Here is a 16074-nt window from a genome sequence, read left to right as displayed (position 1 = left end):
AATGGCACACTCAAGAACAGTGAAGGTTGTGGGGAGAAGCAATTAGGAGGAGATTCAATATTCAAACAAAACTTGCAGGCCTATTAATTTGCAGGTGAGAACTGGGACCTAAGACAGCTGGAAGCGGCTTTACCGGGATGAGAACAAATATCAAACACAGACCTCAGAAACTTTTCCTTCAAAAGGGCAAGAATCTAATTGGACTGATTTATAAGGCAATATTCCAGGCATTGTTGGAAAACAACAGGGCAATCAGCTGGCATTCCTGAAGTTTAAGAGCTACATGTGGTCAGGGAAAGAGAGAGAGATCCCCACCAAAACCACCAAAAGTCATCAGGGTGACTGTGGGCGTACCCAAAGCTGGACTTCTCTGAGGAGCAACATCAAAAGCTTAACGTTGGGAGGGAAACAAATGTCACTAAAGCAATCCAGCCAGTTATTAAACAAACAGGCAAATAACCACCCCCAGAGGGCGTGTATCCAAAGTTGCTATAAATTTATTATCTAAGATGTTAAGTATCCAACAACAACAAAAAAAAAATGACAAGGCATTCAAAGAAACAGGAAAGGATGACCCATAAACTATGAAAAACAAAAAAGAAAAAAAAAGCTGGCAAGAGAAATTGCCTATGACAGCATCTAGATGTTGGGAGACCTCAAAGTCACCATTATAAACATGTTCACATTACTGAAGAAAATCATAATTAAAGGGTTAAAGGAATGATGACAATACCCCATCAAATAGAGAATAGCAATAGAAATTATTCTGAAAAACTGAAACTCTGAAGTCCAAAAAGTACCATAACTGAAATAAAAACTCACTAGAAGGGCTCAACAGTATATGTGAACTGGTAGAAGAAAAAATAAGCAAACTCAAAGACAGATCAACAGAGATTATACAAGCCAAAGAACAAACAGATGAAGGAAAGTGAAGCAAGCCTCAGAAAAATGTGGGACACCATTCAGCACACCAACATAGGTGTAATGGGGAGTACCAGAAGGAGAGAAAAGCTAAATAGCGGGGAAAATTTTCAAAGTATTTTAAAGCCAAAGACTTCTCAAACTCATTGAAAAAACAACATATAGGGGCACCTGGGTGGCGCAGGCGGTTAAGCGTCCGACTTCAACCAGGTCACGATCTCACAGTCCGTGAGTTCGAGCCCCGTGTCGGGCTCTGGGCTGATGGCTCAGAGCCTGGAGCCTGTTTCCGATTCTGTGTCTCCCTCTCTCTCTGCCCCTCGCCCATTCATGCTCTGTCTCTCTCTGTCCCAAAAATAAATAAACGTTGGAAAAAAAAAATTTTTTTTAAAAAAGAAAAAACAACATATACCTCCAGGAGGTTCAATGAATTCCAAACAGGATAAACACAGTGATCCACAAACAGACACATTATCGTAAAAATGGTGAAGGCCAAAGAGAAGGAGAAAATCTTGAAAGCAGCAAGAGAAAAACAACTTGTTACTTACAAGCGAACCCAGTTACATTACCAGCTGACGGCTCAACATAACCGATGGAGGCCAGAAGGCATCTCAGAGAGAATTTGCTGCTAGCAGACCCAACTTTCAAGAGATGGTAAAGGTGGGGAGCCTGGGTGGCTCAGTTGGTTAAGTGTCCCACTCCTGGTTTCAGTTCATGTCATGATCTCACGGTTCTTGGGTCACAGTTCTAAATGCTAAGTGTATGTTGACGAGTCCCAAATTTAAACCTTCTCCCTGGACCACTCTCTTGAGCACCAGATTCTCACATCTAACTGCCTACCTGACATATCCACGTCAATATCAAAAAAAAAAAAGGGGGTGAGAGGGAATAGAACTACATAGGAGTAAGGTTTATATCATTGGAATTAAGCTAGTATAAACCCAAAGCTAATTCTGATAAAATTTGCATGTTAGGGGCACCTGGGGGGCTCAGTCAGTTAAACATCCAACTCTTGATCCTCACTCAGTACTTGATCTCACGGTGGTGAGTTCAAGGCCTGCATTGGGCTCCACATTGGCCATGAAGCCTACCTTAAATTAATTAGAATGTTAGGATATGCATTTAAACTTTTAAAAAGCTTTAAAAAAAAAAAAAAGCAGTAAAGGAAGAACAGAGGAACATAAAAGATGTGAGCTGCATAGAAAACAAGAAGTAAAATGGCAGATGTAAATCCAACTGTATCAATAACATGCCAATGGATTAAATAACCCAGTTAAAAGGCAGAGACTGTCAGACTAATGAAAACATGCTCCAACTATATACTATCTACAGCAAACACACTTTAGATTCAAAGATAAAAATACACTGAAAGTAAAAGAATTAAAAACGGTATCTCACCTAAATCAAAATTGGACAAAACAACAACAAATGTTGAGAAAAAGATAAATGAGATAAAGAGGGACATTTTATAGGGGCAGCAAGGTGGCTCAGTTGGTTAAGCATCTGACTTTTCAGCTCAGGCCATGATCTCGTGGTTCGTGAGTTCCAGCCCTGTGTGGGGCTCTGTGCTGACATCTCAGAGCCTGCAGCCTGCTTTAGATTCTGTCTCCCTCTCTCTCTGCCCCTCCCTGCTCGCACTCTGTCTCTCTCTCAAAAACAAGACATTAAAAAAAAAAAATTTAAAGAGGGACATTTTATAATGATACAAAGGTCAATCCCTCAGGATAATACAAATACAAACATATATTCACCTAATATCAGATCACCAAAATACACAAAGTGAAAACTGACAGAAGAGTAGGGAGAAATAGAGAATTCAACAATAACAGCTGGAGATTTCAATACGCCACTCTGAATAATGAAGAAAAGAGTAGATGTTACTTAGGGCTGGGGGTTGGGGGATAAGGAGGTGGGAAGGGTGAGGACTGAAGATATGAGATTTCTTTGAGGTGACCAAAATGTCCTAATGGACGATGCTGATAGTTCCACATTATCTGTGAATATACTAAAAACCGTTTTACACTTTATATGTGCGGATTGTATTGTATCTGACTTACATCTCAAACTGTTAAAAAAAAAAGTCAGACATCAGTACTAAATGCAATGAAGGATCTGGTTCTAGAGAAAAACTATGAAAGTAGATTATTGGACAATGGATAAAAGTAAGATACGGACTGTGGATTAGACAAGAGTGCTATATCAATGTAAACTTTCTTGATAACTGCAATGTGATTAGTCAACAGAATATACCTGTTTTCAGAAATCACTCACTGATAAGTATACATATTTGCTCACTGGTAAAGGTATATCATGTCCCCATTTTACTCTCAAATGGCTCATAAAAAAATATGTATACATACACACACACACACACACACACACACACACACAACACACAATTGGGAGGGTAAGAGAGGAGGGAGAAAGAATGATAAAGCAGATGTGGCAAAATGGAAAGTGGTCACTATGGGTAAAGAATATTATGCAAGATTTCTTTGTACTACTCTCACAATTTTTCCATAAATTATAGCAAAAGTTATTTTTTATTATTTTTTTTAAGCTGCTATTCTTGTGGATGTCTTTTTTTTTTTTTAATGTTTATTTATTTTGAGAGAGAGACAGAGGATGAGTTGGGGAAGAGGAGAGAGAAAGGGAAACACAGAATACGAAGCACACTCCAGGTTCTGAGCTGTCGGCACAGAGCCTGACGGGGGTCTCGAACCCACAAACCATGAGATCATGACCTAAGCCAAAGCCAAACACCTAACTGACAGAGCCACCCAAGAGCCTCTAAAAGTTATTTTTTAGGGGCGCCTGGGTGTCTCCATCGGTTGAGCATCCAACGGGCTCAGGTCATGATCTCACATTTTGTGGGCTTGAGCCCCGTGTCGGGCTCTGTGTTGACAGCTCAGAGCCTGGAAGTTGCTTCAGATTCTGTGTCTCCCTCTCTCTCTGCCCCTCCTCCACTCTCTCTCTCTCTCCCTCAAAAATAAATACAACATTAAAAAAAAGTAAAAACAGGGGCGCCTGGGGGCTCAGTCGGTTAAGCGTCCGACTTTGGCTCAGGTCATGATCTCACAGTCCGTGAGTTCGAGCCCCGCGTCGGGCTCTGTGCTGACAGCTCAGAGCCTGGAGCCTGCTTCCCGTTCTGTGTCTCCCTCTCTCTCTGACCCTCCCCTGTTCATGCTCTGTCTCTCTCTCTCTGTCTCAAAAATAAATAAACGTTAAGAAAAAAAATTAAAAAAAAAAAGTAAAAACAAAAATACAAAACTCTGCAGTGGTTGTCCATCTCAGTCGGAGTAGGCAAAGTTCTTAAAACAGCCTACAGGACCGGACATGATCTAGGGCCCCTGCCTCCCCCGTCACCACCTCCACAACTCATTTCCTATTACACTCCTTGCTCCAGTACAACCAAACTAGATTTCTTGTTATTTCTAGAACATGCCACCCTTTGGGACCTTTACACGTATTGTACCTTCTGCCTGTAACATTTTGGGGGGGGATTTACTCAAGTATTGTCTTCTCAAGTATTGACTTTGGGGATTTACTCAAGTATTTACTCAAGTATGGGTCAAGTATTCCATGACCTTGAATTATGGGAAATACCAGCCTATCTCCATACACACCCACCCAATTATCTATCACTCTAATTCCCCTTCTTGTCATCCCCTACAGTCATCAAAATATATATTAGTTTACTCTCTTTCTCTTCCAAATGAACTGTAAAGCATTATCTAGAGCATTGCCTGACACACTGTGAACACTCAATAAACTTTGAATAAATAAATACTAGGACATCAGTTAAAAAAAAAAAAAAAAACACCTTGGGGCGCCTGGGTGGCGCAGTCGGTTAAGCGTCCGACTTCAGCCAGGTCACGATCTCGCGGTCCTGAGTTCGAGCCCCGCGTCGGGCTCTGGGCTGATGGCTCAGAGCCTGGAGCCTGTTTCCGATTCTGTGTCTCCCTCTCTCTCTGCCCCTCCCCCGTTCGTGCTCTGTCTCTCTCTGTCCCAAAAATAAATAAACGTTGAAAAAAAAAATTAAAAAAAAAAAACACCTTAATTTCTATTCTTCCTATTCTGCTTATTTCTATTCTTAATTTCATAGCACAGAAGCTCAAAGTAAATATTCACACAGAACAACTGTTCTGGAAACTACCCTTTGCAGCTATATCCCCTCAAGCAGATGAAGATCTGTGAAGTGGGAAATGCACCAGATTGCCCAGTTCCCCACCTGCCCTTCCTTCGCAGCTTCTCCAAGAGTTGGCAGCAAAGAAATAGTCCCTGTGTAGCTTTGGCAAAAGGAAAAGTGGTGGAAAGCACTGCCTGAGTCCTGCTCCAGATCTCTGGACTGCTGGGAATGCAAGCAGCACTTGGGATGTCCTCAACCTTGACGTTGTTAAGAGACTTCAAGGAACAGAAGCGTTTCCCATGGAAATCACCATTTTCACACAAGAGAGCTGTGAATACCCTTGTTCCCATCACATACAGATAGGTCAGAGTCCTTTCATAGACAGTGACACACAGATGTCACTTTCCATTATGTAAACAGATGCTCTAACTTTACCACAGGTTATCAACTCTCTCGTGTGAGTCCAGATTTACAGAATACCATGGTTGTGCAGAACGCACACTGAACATTTCACTCCACAGATGAACCAATGTGCGCGCTAACATTCCCTGAATACTGAAAATGACAAGAGAAACATTTCAGATGGAAAAAGAAAGCACACTGTGATGACCTAAAAAGTTCACGAAAACAACAAATCCATTAGAAAACAATTACAACTGACAGCTGCAAGCGTTAATGCTGTCGGAAGTCTCATCAACGACCACAAATTCAGTTTCTTCAATCTTCTAACATCGGCCTCTCCTCATTACCATTCATACCACTCACCAAGATCCATCGAATTAGCTCAAAATCTAATCCTTAAAGGATTAGGCAATGTAAGACATGGGGCACGTACACGAGAACGCCAAAGGACGAAGAAATTAGTGAAAACTGGAGGGTTTATCAAAATCGGCAGTGCTCCTCTCCAAAGGAAAAAGGAAGAAACGGAACGGGTCCCCTTGAGAAGAAAATAGGAATTTGTGATAATAGAAAGACATCCTGTGCTTATCTGAAATTGTACAGCATGCCCTCCAGAAGGCAAAGACGTGCTTGGAGCATGAAAAGTTCTCCCATTCAGGACAGTCAGTAACGTGGAAACACGCAGAAGGTGGTGAGAGCCTGGGCCGACCTCAGGCAAGGATACTTAGAGACAGCCCCGGTCGGGACACGGGAATAGGGCAGCGACGAAACGACAGAACCGAGAACGGGAAGGAAGAACCAGCAGGTCGCTGGACGTCAAGCTCCTGGAGGGCTCTCCGGTTCCCTGCTCAGCCCAAGCGCCTAGAACTGTGCCTGGCTTGTGGCGTGGGCCCAATACACAGAGACAAGGGAAGATAGCTGTTCGAGCCGCGTTTTGACTGAGGGTCCGAGAGAGGTCCCAAACGCCCCGCGACGCTGGGTCCGCTTCTGCCCTTCACGCCCAGCCAGGAACCCTGCGGGCGGCTGGGGCTTGCCGTCCTGCACAGTTGCATTTGGGGGCGGAGACAGGGTCACGAAGCCGGAGCTCCTTACTTACTTTTGCAGCCGGGCGCCATGGCGCCCTCACGCCTCGATCCCAAGACCAATGCAGCGGATACCCCCACCTCCAGCCGCGCAGCGCGCCGGGATTCCGAACGCTCAAGATGGCCGCAAATTTGAATTTGGCGCTCCGGTCGGACGTTGACGCCAGCAAGGGGGCTGCCATGTTGCCCGGCCTCCGGTCAGGGGGCGGGGACTGCGTGACGTCACGAGCAGGCGCCATAACCAATGTACACTCTCAAGCGGGCCCGGGGAACCTGTGTTTTCCCGGAACAGCCATGAGCAAGCGGAACCAGGTTTCGTACGTGCGGCCAGCCGAGCCGGCGTTCCTGGCCCGCTTCAAAGAGAGGGTCGGCTACAAAGAAGGGCCCACCGTGGAGACCAAGGTGAGCCCAGGGCAGTTGCGTTACCGGAGAAACGCTGCCCTCCCGCTACTTCCGGCTTCTGCCTGGACTTGAAGGCCTGCCTGGCAGTGACGGGTCCCTCCCCTCACCTGCGCCCAGCCCCTAATCTGGGTGGGCTTCAGTCCCCAGGCTGGTCCTCTTCAAACTACTACAGCCTCTTATACCCAGGAAGATATTTGTCGTTTTTCGTAGTGCTGTTGTATTCTTGAAAATGACTGGACCCAGGTAAAGCGCCTCGTCCTTGGTAGATGGCTAAGAAAGATCACTTTTCTCTTACTTGCTTATCCCAAAACCTGTAGTTAGCAGGATGGGTGGTAGCGTAGTCTCGTTTTCCAGATAAAGTTAATGAAGGCCGCTCGATCAAATGACCTGATGTCCTAGACCTGGAGTCTGGATCTTTGGAAGAATGCCCTGGATCTATTGTTATGCTTTATTGTTTAACAACCACACCTCCCTCCTCCTCCTCCCCACCAAAAGTATGTTTAAGAATATTTTGGATCTAAGTAGAAGAGGAGCTTTAGGTAAGAGCAGCCCCTCTATAGTTTAAGGATAGAGATCAGTGGGAGTCAACTTCTGAGCCCTCCCAGGCTTCAGCCCTAACTGGTTCACGCTATCTCTTTCAGTAGGAAGAGACTATTATGCTTAGGGGATGTGTGGAGAAATAAAGAATTTACTTAGCATTCTGTGTCTAGCACTTTCGCTAATACCCGCCCCTCAAGTCACTTAGAGTTTAGTAAAGGAAACAAGATTGACTTGTGTGAAATTACTCAATCCAATGAGAATATGCTAAGTCCAGGCATTGTGAAAGAAAATGAAAGAACACAGAGATGTATCTCCAAAATACCATATTCTTTTAAAACCTTCTTCGCTGCTTCGTCTCTGCCTTCACAGGTCACCACCTCTGTGAACCTCTTCAAAGCTCCTACAGATACTTTTCCTCTGTTCACTTTGTCCATATCTGTGATATTTGTCTTTTTGCATTGCAACTACTTGCTTTCCTGTGATTGTCACCACTAAATCAAACTCTCTGAGTTAGTATCTTAATCTTTCTGTATTTTCCTAGCACCTGGCACAGTGCCTGGACCAAATAGTAGGTGACCAGTTCTATTGACTGTGCTTATCATCAGGCAAGGCTTCAAGAGGAAGGGATACTTAGATTGAATCTTGAGCATGGGTAGGTCAGCAGGTAGAGATGGAAGGAAGGGGGGATAAAGGTGTAAAGACGGTGAGTGAGCGGGGCATCTGGCTGTCTCAGTCAGTGGAGCATGCGACTCTTGATCTCAGGGTTGTAGGTTCGAGCCCCGTGTTGGGTGTAGAGATTACTTAAAAGTAAATCTTTAAAAAAAAAAAAAAAAGATGGTAAAGCATGGACTGTGTGATTGAGGAACCGGTTGGAGAGAAAGCCATATGGACTATTCATTTGGCAACAAGGAGCCATTTTTGGTTAGCGAGAATTTGATCAGGGAGTGACGGATCCCCAGGACCAAAAACGGTGATGATGACACAAAGGATGAGAGTTGAGAAAAGAGATATGGATTCATCAATGAGGAGACTATGAAACCTAATTGTATAGTTTATTTGAAGTCCTTGTGATGATCATGTGTGTGTGGTTAACACCCTGAAGATTCTAGCTGGGAATGCTGTTTTAGGAGAACCTGGGGTGGGGGTGGTACTTTCCAACTCATATCAGTGACTTAAACTTATGCAAGAGACTTTTCCACAGACAAATACCCCTATGTTTCTGTGTTTGAGAAACCAACTGCACTCTTAATCAGGTTGGCAATATAATCATCAAACTAGTCATCTAGTCAATCTAGTAATCTAGTAATTCTAGTAATCTAGTTAACAAAAAGAAGAGTTTCATGGGAAATCATTATATAGTCAAGTTAAATTACCTTATTCACCTTCTTGAGAGTTAATTCAGGAGTGGCTTTGAACAACCACTGTTTCTTTAACCATTTCTCTATTTTCCAGCCAGTCATGTAAACAAAAAGAGAAGAGTCAGAATTAATGGTTCTCAATCTAATAAACACCAGGAATTTTTTTAAAGATTTTATTTCTGAGTAACCTCTGCACCCATTGTGGGACTTGAACTCACAACCTCAAGATTAAAAGTCACATACTCCACCTATTGAAGCAGCCAGGCACCCCAGGATTTATTTTATTTCAATGTCCCATTTCCTTGGTTAAAAATACTTAACAGGGGCTCCTGGGTGGCTCAGTTGGTTAAGCATCTGACTTGGGCTCAGGTCATGATCTCACAGTTCATGAGTTTGAGCCCCACATCGGGCTCTGTGCTCAGAGCGTGGAGTCTGCTTCAGATTCTATGTCTCCCTCTCTCTCTGCCCCTCCCCTGCTCGTGCTCCATCTCTCTCTCTCTCTCTCAAAAATAAATAAACATTAAAAAATTTTTGTACTAATTACCCACTAGTTTGTGATCATTTATTGGAAACTTCCAGAAAAAATAATGCAAAACTAATAAATAATCAGTGAACTAACATGGATATCATTAAAGAGAATGCACTTGTGAAGTGATCGAGCAGATTTGGGATGTAGACAAAATGAGCGAATTTGCCTATAACTTGCCGGCCAGGGCTTTCAGGTTCATCATTTTTCATCCTATTAGTCATTCATGAATAGATCAACAAATACTTCTTGAGCCCCTGCTGTTTGCCAGGCTCTGAGCCTCTAGAGGCTCGGTGCCTCTAGTACCTCAAAGGAACTCACCTAGCAGAACCAGATAGAAAAATATTGGCAACTCAGTATGGTACATGCACCCTATGAGCTATGCACAGTGTGAGAAGGAAGACAAGGTGAGATCAGGAAAGTACTTCTAAAGAATCTAAATCTAGAAGGCAGCTTGAGCAGGTATGCACCAGGGGCAGTGGGGCTTTCTAGGCACTAGGAACTGGTTCAGAGATAGGGGAGGCAAAGGAGCTAATATGGTCATGTGTCTGCAATCCTCCAACCCGGCTGGAGTCCAGAGGCCATGAGTGTGGTGTAGGAGAAAGCTGTGTTTCTAGGCCAGATGCCGTAGGGCTTTGTTGCCTTGTCTAGGAGACAAGGAAGGCTCTGTGAGAGGTGCGGTAACAAGTTATTTGAATAATGTGTGGTGCATGTATATACTTTTCAACCCAGCAACTCCACTTCCAGGAATTTATCTTACACATGAGTTCACAAAATTGAACAAAAATAAGTGCATAGTAGAAAAAGTAAATAAAAATGTGTGCATAGTGGAAAAAACTAGAAACAACCAAAATTTTTATGTACAGGGTACTGGTCAAATAAACCATGAGATGACCATATATATAATTAAATACTAGGCAGTGGTTTTTGAAATACAGAATTTCATATTAACAGATAATTCCAAGGTACTATACAAAGATTATTTTTGAGTAAAAAAGTTGGGGTGCAGGGTGCCTGAGCGGCTCAGTTGGTTAAGCATCCGACTCTTGGTTTCAGTTCAGGTTATGATCTCACGGTTCGTGAGTTCAAGCCCCGAGTCAGGCTCTGCACTGACAGTACAGAGCCGGCTTGGGATTCTCTCTCTCCCTCTCTGCCCCCTACCCCACATGCACGTGTGCATGAGCTCTCTCTCCTTCTCTCCCTCTCTCTCTCTCAAATAAACTTAAAAAAAAAAGAAGTTGGAGGAGTGGGGCTTTTATGGTAGCTGACATTTTTTGAAAACGAATCAACTGACCCAAGGTTACCACTTGTAATGTGTATAGTGAGTACCTGTTTTCTCTTGGTATTCTCTGTACTTTTATGTTTGGGAAATTTCATAAAGAAAAGAAATCAAGTCCCATAGTATGTACAGTCTTCTTTTTGCATACAGAATGTTTTCCATACTTCCATATTTTTATACACTTAGGAAATGGCTGTAGGATACCCACCTGACTGAAACTGTCAGACGGGAGGAGAGATAATCAGAGGTGGAAGAACACCTTTTACTTGCTGCCTTCTGTACTTTGGCGTTGATTATTTTTTGTCTAACTTTGAGAAGAGATGGAAGTGAAAACAGTTGGTGAAGAGCAGACAGAATTGATGTGGTTCAGCACTGCCCTGAGTCGGCTGGGTGGGCAGTACTTGAAGCAGAGGGCCCCTGACACTGGGAACCGGGAGCTGGGGTCCTGCTGAGATGGAAATTAATCCCTGTGGGCAGGCACTTCAGGGTAACTGGCAGGTGGATCTCTTCCCTAGTGTGGCAGGGTTAGGCTCTTAAGAGTTACTTGGAAAGTCACTGCCAAATACATTTTGTCAATAAAGTTACCCTTCTCCCTTAGTAATTACGGTGTCTCATGGTTGTATTTGGTTCAAGGTCGACGTCTACATGTGGTGTTTGTGTTTTCCGCTAGAGAATCCAGCTTCAGCTCCCAGATGAAGATGGTGATCACAGTGACAAAGAAGATGAACAGCCCCAAGTGGTGATTTTAAAAAAGGGAGACTTGTCAGCTGAAGAAGTCATGAAAATTAAAGCAGAAATAAAGGCTGCCAAAGCAGGTATGTCTAGAAGTAATCTGATTTTTTTTCTAACAATTTAAGGAGCCTGAAATACGAAACTATCTTATGTAATAGCATGGTATGTTTGAAGGAGACGGTCCTAGGTTCAAACTTCAGCTGTAACACTCACCAGATGTGTGATCATGAACAAGTTATTTCACCTCTCAGCCTCAGTTCCCTCATCAGTAAAATGGAGACAATAATGGTGCCTACTTTATTGGGTTGTTACAAGGATAAAGTGCAAATTTAAATAAAAACATCCTGTTTAAAAAAAAAGTGGTTAGGTTTACAAATTAGTCAACAGAGGTGTATTTATTTAATCAGTGCCTGAACTGCGGTATGCTACATGGTATGTTTTTCATTATTCCTAAATATTAATTACATTGCTTTAAGGAAAAATGCTAGAGTTCAAAACAATCACTTTTCAAAACACTTCAAAATACAGCCAGATTATAACTAATTGGGGACTGGCAATGTTATGGAATACTTCACAGGAAGTGAGTTTTTATTAAGTGACTGCCCATCTTGTGGGTATGTAGCTAGAAGCAGTGGAGAAAACCAGATCGAATGGACTCAGGACATCTTTAAATACCATCTGAGATTTTTCTTGCCATTTGACTCTCCAATAAAGGCAAAATGAGAGAAGAAAGTTCTTTAACTTTGTCTTTGCTGCAGATGAAGAACCGGCTATGGCTGATGGAAGAATCATGTATCGAAAACCAGTCAAGCGTTCCTCAGACGAAAAATATTCAGGTCTAACAGCAAGCTCAAAAAAGAAAAAGGCAAATGAAGGTCAAATAAATAAGCAGGACTCCGTTAAAAAGAACTCACAAAAGCAAATCAAGAACAGTTCCCTCCTTTCTTTTGACAATGAAGATGAAACTGAATAAGTGTAAATATTTTGGACTTGGTCTTCCTTTAGAGTATATGGGGTATTTTTTAAAATGGCATCTTTTTTCCTATTTAAAGATAATACAAGTTCATTACAGAAAATTTAGAAAATTCGGAAAAAATGTATGATAAAAACTTTGTTTATCAATACCCCTTTGACATGATGCAAACTCTGTAGATATTACCAACTATTAACATTTTGGAACTTCCATGTGTGGGGCATGTATGTATGTATGTAAATTATATTTTTTAAACAAAATTGGGATTATGTTGTGCATATTAATCTGTCCTGCTTGTTACATGTCGTTATGAGTGTTTTTCCTGATCAGTAAAATTCAAAAACTTAACATAATTGCTATTGAGAATTTTGTCATTTAATGATTTTGTCATTAAATGACAAAATCTTCAGTATCTTCATGAGCAGAAGGCCACTTCGGATGAGGAAGATGATAATGTGGCTAGTTAAGAATACTTCCCCAGCTCCTGCTAAAGGTAGCCGTATAACAATTTTAGAGATAGAAGTGGGTCTTGTACAGTTGAGGACCTAATACAAGTGATCTTGATACAAGTGAGGATCTAATATATAACATGATAACTATAGTTGATAACAGTATAAAAGCAGGGAGAGGCTCTTGGGTGGCTCATTCAGTTAAGCGTCCAACTTTGGCTCAGGTCATGATCTCACGGCTCATGAGTTTGAGCCCCGCCTCAGGCTCTTGGCTGTCAGCACAGAGCCTGCTTTGGATCCTCTGTCCCCGTCTCTCTCTGCTCCTCCCCAGCTCATGCTCTCTCTCACGCGCTCTCTCTCTCTCTCTCTCTCTCTCTCTCTCTCTCTCTCTCTCAAAAATAAACATTAAAGGGGCGCCTGGGGGGCTCAGTCGGTTAAGCTTCTGACTTCGGCACAGGTCACAATCTCACAGTTTGTGAGTTCGAGCCCCGCATCAGGCTCTGTGCTGACAGCTCGGAGCCTGGAGCCTGCCTCGGATTCTGTGTCTCCTCCTCTCTCTGCCCCTCCCCCACTTGTGCTCTGTCTCTGTCTCTCAAAAATAAATAAAGGTAAAAAAAAAGTGTTAAAAAAGATAAAAAATAAACATTAAAAGAAGAGAGAGATGGAGCACCTGAGTGGCTCAGTCAGTTAAGCGTTTGACTTCGGCTCAGGTCATGAACTTGCAGTTCATGAGTTCGGATCCCACAGTGGACTCTGTGCTGACAGCTCAGAGCCTAGAGCCTGCTTCGAATTCTGTCTCCCTCGCTCTCTGCCCCTCCCTCGCTGGCATTCTGCCTCTCTCTCTCTCTCTCTCAAAAGTAAACATTAAAAAAAGAGAGAGATACAAGTGAAGTCTACTTAATAAAGCCTCCAGGTGTTTGATACAAAAAAGCAGATTTGGCAAGCATGAACCTTCCTCCTCGCTACATACCGTCAGGAGCACATACATGGAACGTAGCAAGAGCAGAGCCATTTTCTGGCCTAAGGAAGGCAGACCTTTGCTCTGGGTGGTACAGTGGAAAGACTGAAGGCACTTGGGTCTTGGCAGCATGCCTGGAGGAGCTGCTACAGCAGCCACGGACTGCCAGCCTCTGGACTCGTTAACACATGAGAAGAATAAACCGAAAGTTGTCGCTCAGTGGTACCTCCTGCTGACACCTGAGAACTCCACGCCTCCTGCCCTTCCTGTTCCCTTAAGAGGCCTCCTTTCCTGTTGTGCTCCGAGAATTCGTTACCTTTAAAAATAAAAGTTATTTTACGAGCAAAATGGATTTACTTGAAAATGGTAGACGGTTGCAATTCAGGACATGCAAGCTACTATAAAACCATAGACAAGTCAGGAGAACAGAGAGGACGGCTCTCTTACAGAGGAAAGGGGGAAGTGGGAGGAGCTGCTATAAACAAAATTCCTTTAGCTACACTGGGTGTTTCAAGTGTAATGGCTTTTCGTTGGCTGAGCTGTGACCGTCTCCTGGGCTGGGCTGTTCCCTGGGCGGGGATTAGTAGAGTAGGCTTCTTCCCTGTTAGGAATGCAAGGTGTGGCTCTTTTGGTTCTGCGAAGGTGCGAGGTGTGAGGTGTGGTATGTGTGAGCTCCCCCTTCTGGCCTCCCAACTCCCATTTTATTTTTTTTTAATTTTTTTTTTAATGTTTATTTATTATTGAGAGACAGAGAGAGACAGAGCGTGAGCAGGGGAGGGGTAGAGAGAGGGGGAGACACAGAATCCGAAACAGGCTCCAGGCTCTGAGCTGTCAGCACAGAGCCTGATGCGGGGCTCGAACTCACAAACTGCGAGATCAGGACCTGAGCCGAAGTCGGTCGCTCAACCAACTGAGCCACCCAGGCGCCCCCCAACTCCCATTTTAATTTTTTTTCTCCGCGTTTTTATTTATTTTTGGGACAGAGAGAGACAGAGCATGAACGGGCAAGGGGCAGAGAGAGAGGGAGACACAGAATCAGAAACAGGCTCCAGGCTCTGAGCCATCAGCCCAGAGCCTGACGCGGGGCTCGAACTCACGGACTGCGAGATCGTGACCTGGCTGAAGTTGGACGCTTAACCGACTGTGCCACCCAGGCACCCCCCAACTCCCATTTTGAATGAGGTTTTCTTTATTCAGTTTCACAAATTCCAAGCAAGCACAGCCACATACTAATCAACATGCTATTTCCACCCCTCTTTATTTTCACAGAACTTCTCCTCACCACTCCCCAACCAAACAAAAGGCCCACCACACGAGTTTTTATTCAGTTAGAGTCAGCAAGGCTTTCCTTTTCATGGAAAAGGGAAGTCTAGAGTTTACAGTGACATAAGGTCCAATAGTGAGGGTAACAAAATCTAAAGAAGGCGCTTCAGGGGACCCAGAAATCCACTACACAATGTCCACTCAAATACCAATAATTTCCTTTTTCTCTAAATCTGAATTTTCCCAAGGGTAAACTAGTCTTATATTGTATTCTCCTATTTAAATCTAGACATAGTTTAAATAACCTTCTGTAGATAAAGTATGAAATCATAGCCCAATTTCAAGAATGTTAAGGGGCACCGACTGGCTCAGTCAGAAAAGCATGTGACTCCTGGTCTTGGGGTTATGAGTTTGAACTCCATGTTGAGTATAGAGATTACTTTACAAAAAAAAAAAAAAAAAAAAAATGAAATGAAATCAAGAATGCTCTTAAAAAATATACCGAGGGGTGCCTGGGTGGCTAAGTCGGTTCAGCATCTGACTTCAGCTCAGGTCATGTTCTCACAGTTTGTGAGTTCAAGCCCCAAGTGTGCTGACAGCTCAGAGCCTGGAGCCTGCTTTGGATTCTGTGTGTCCCTCTGCTCTTCCCCCACTTGCACATGCGCTCTCTCTCTCCTGCGCGCGCAAAAATAAACATTGAAAGTACATCAAGAACCAAAAACAGTAATGCTGAGCATTGCTTGTTTTCAGTAGCCAGATTTAAATATTTTTGGAACATCTATAACTCAAAACCAATTAATGGCAGTTATTTATTACATACAACTCATTTTATTCTCAAGATAACCCTAGTAGGGGCACCTGGGTGGCTCAGTCGGTTAAGCGGCCGACTTCGGCTCAGGGCATGATCTCGCGGTCCATGAGTTCGAGCCCCGCGTCGGGCTCTGTGCTGACAGCTCAGAGCCTGGAGCCTGTTTCAGATTCTGTGTCTCCCTCTCTCTGAGCCTCCCCCATTCATGCTGTGTCTCTCTCGGTCTCAAAAATAAATAAACGTTAAAAAAAAAAAAAA

General features: G+C 43.3%; 2 protein-coding genes across 7 annotated transcripts in view; one reads left to right on the top strand and one right to left on the bottom strand.

Annotated features, from left to right (window-relative positions):
• Positions 1–6655, bottom strand: part of KIF15 (kinesin family member 15) — a 79515-nt gene extending 72860 nt beyond the window's left edge. For 2 of the 5 annotated variants that reach the window (XR_005781479.1, XM_040445067.1), the window contains exon 1: positions 6543–6655. Coding sequence is in view for 4 of the 5 variants with exons in the window: in XM_040445067.1 (XP_040301001.1) it covers positions 6543–6561 (19 nt within the window). In the remaining variant the exon portion in view is untranslated. The remainder of the gene's footprint in view (positions 1–6542) is intronic. The other 3 variants (XM_040445068.1, XM_040445065.1, XM_040445066.1) reach the window with 3 other exon arrangements.
• A 95-nt stretch (positions 6656–6750) lies between these two features.
• Positions 6751–12686, top strand: KIAA1143 (KIAA1143 ortholog). Of its 2 annotated transcripts, none has more exons than XM_040445071.1 (3): positions 6751–6930; positions 11304–11448; positions 12080–12250. In XM_040445071.1, the coding sequence occupies exons 1-3, from the start codon at positions 6823–6825 to the stop codon at positions 12205–12207; spliced, it is 381 nt and encodes a 126-aa protein (XP_040301005.1). In that variant the 5' UTR covers positions 6751–6822; the 3' UTR covers positions 12208–12250. The 2 variants fall into 2 exon arrangements, with proteins under 2 accessions (XP_040301005.1, XP_040301004.1); XM_040445070.1 differs by having other exon boundaries at positions 6752–6930; positions 12124–12686.
• Positions 12687–16074: the final 3388 nt, after the last annotated feature.

This window comes from Herpailurus yagouaroundi, unplaced genomic scaffold (assembly GCF_014898765.1).
Source record: "Herpailurus yagouaroundi ecotype Mexico unplaced genomic scaffold, PumYag 193, whole genome shotgun sequence".
Lineage (NCBI taxonomy): Eukaryota > Metazoa > Chordata > Mammalia > Carnivora > Felidae > Herpailurus > Herpailurus yagouaroundi.
Note: the sequence above shows the minus strand (reverse complement) of the source record. Positions and strands in the feature narration are given on the sequence as shown.